General features: G+C 55.1%; 1 protein-coding gene across 1 annotated transcript; it reads right to left on the reverse strand.

The window, feature by feature from the left end:
• Positions 1–206: 206 nt before the first annotated feature.
• LOC119303732 (dirigent protein 4-like) lies at positions 207–1,013 on the reverse strand. The gene has a single exon (XM_037580868.1). The coding sequence runs from the start codon at positions 987–989 to the stop codon at positions 438–440; it is 552 nt and encodes a 183-aa protein (XP_037436765.1). The 5' UTR covers positions 990–1,013; the 3' UTR covers positions 207–437.
• Between the last annotated feature and the right edge of the window lie 284 nt (positions 1,014–1,297).

The raw sequence follows: 1,297 nt of genomic DNA on the forward strand, positions 1-1,297 counted from the left end.
TATACGTCCATGATGAAATTAGATTCACCCCGTAGATCTTTAGACCAAAAATACGTTGTGCCAGCTTGTCTCGTCTTATTACTCCCTCCGTTTCAAAATAGATGACTCAACTTTGTATTAACTTTAGTGCAAAGTTAGTATAAAATTGGGTCATTTATTTTGGAACGGAGGGAGTACGTTGCAGGAAAATTCACAGGTCCTCTCAGTGAGCTGATGTATGGATGACTTGTTGGTTTCATTCAAGTAATAGAACCGAATTGGATTTCCGGGTACTGAAACGAGAGTACGCCTGTGCAAACGATCAAGGAAAACCAGGAGCAGGCCGGAATGACGCACGGCACGTTTTATGATTATAATCATCATGCTACAAACGCCGCAGCCAGCGCAGCGGCGGCACAATCACATCGATCGGAACACAAGCAGAACAGACAAAGTTGTCAGTAATGCAGGAGAGTGACGTTGTACTCGATGATGGCGTCGCCGTTGCCGGTGTTGAGGTAGTGCGTGCGGAGCAGCGCGAAGCCGCGGGCCAGCCGGAAGGCGCCGCGGCCGCCGACGACGGCGAGCTCCCTGCCGTCGCCGTCCGTGACGGGGTTGCGCGAGAAGACCACGAAGGAGCTTCCGTTGTAGTCGTTGAGGGCGAAGTCGATGCCGAGGACGAGCCCCAGCCCGTGCCTGCCGGTGGACGCGTACAGGCCCTGCGCGCTGCCGACGACCCTGGACGTCCGCTGGGGCCCCTCCGTGAGCACGTCGTCGACGACGTAGACGGTGCTGAAGGGCGTGGGGTCGCCGGGCCTGGGCGTGGCGCCGGCGCCGTGCGCCACGGGGACGGCCGTCGGGTCGCGGCCGCTGAGGGTGTCGTGCAGGTAGAAGCGCAGGTTGGTGAGCTTCTCCTTGCCGAACCGGTGGCCGTGGGCGTCGGCGGCGTTGCGCGGGTGGGAGACGAGGAGGAGGACGAGGAGGACGGCGAGCAGGGACAGAGTCCTCATGGTGATGAACTGAATCTTGTTTCGTTTTTGTGAGATGGATGGATGGATCAAGCAGGTCCGGCTTGGATCTTTATAGGCGATGATGGAAGAAACAATGGTGGGCATATCTTACAGGATCAACGAAGGAAACTATTAACAGTACTGAAATAATGGTGTGCGTTTCATCTGGAATACGCTCCGCTGGCAGTATGACAGTTGACAGCAGTACAAGACTACAAAGAGAAGGAAATTACACGAGCCTAAAAGGGTGCCATATTGATGGCAATATCTATTGTCCCCAAATAATGACCGGGGATCACTGCAAACCT

Source organism: Triticum dicoccoides, chromosome 5A, assembly GCF_002162155.2.
Source record: "Triticum dicoccoides isolate Atlit2015 ecotype Zavitan chromosome 5A, WEW_v2.0, whole genome shotgun sequence".
Classification (NCBI taxonomy): domain Eukaryota; kingdom Viridiplantae; phylum Streptophyta; class Magnoliopsida; order Poales; family Poaceae; genus Triticum; species Triticum dicoccoides.

Bases quoted from the DNA above. Each gene is read 5' to 3' on its own strand.
- LOC119303732 (XM_037580868.1), bottom strand. From the start codon at position 989: ATGAGGACTCTGTCCCTGCTCGCCGTCCTCCTCGTCCTCCTCCTCGTC.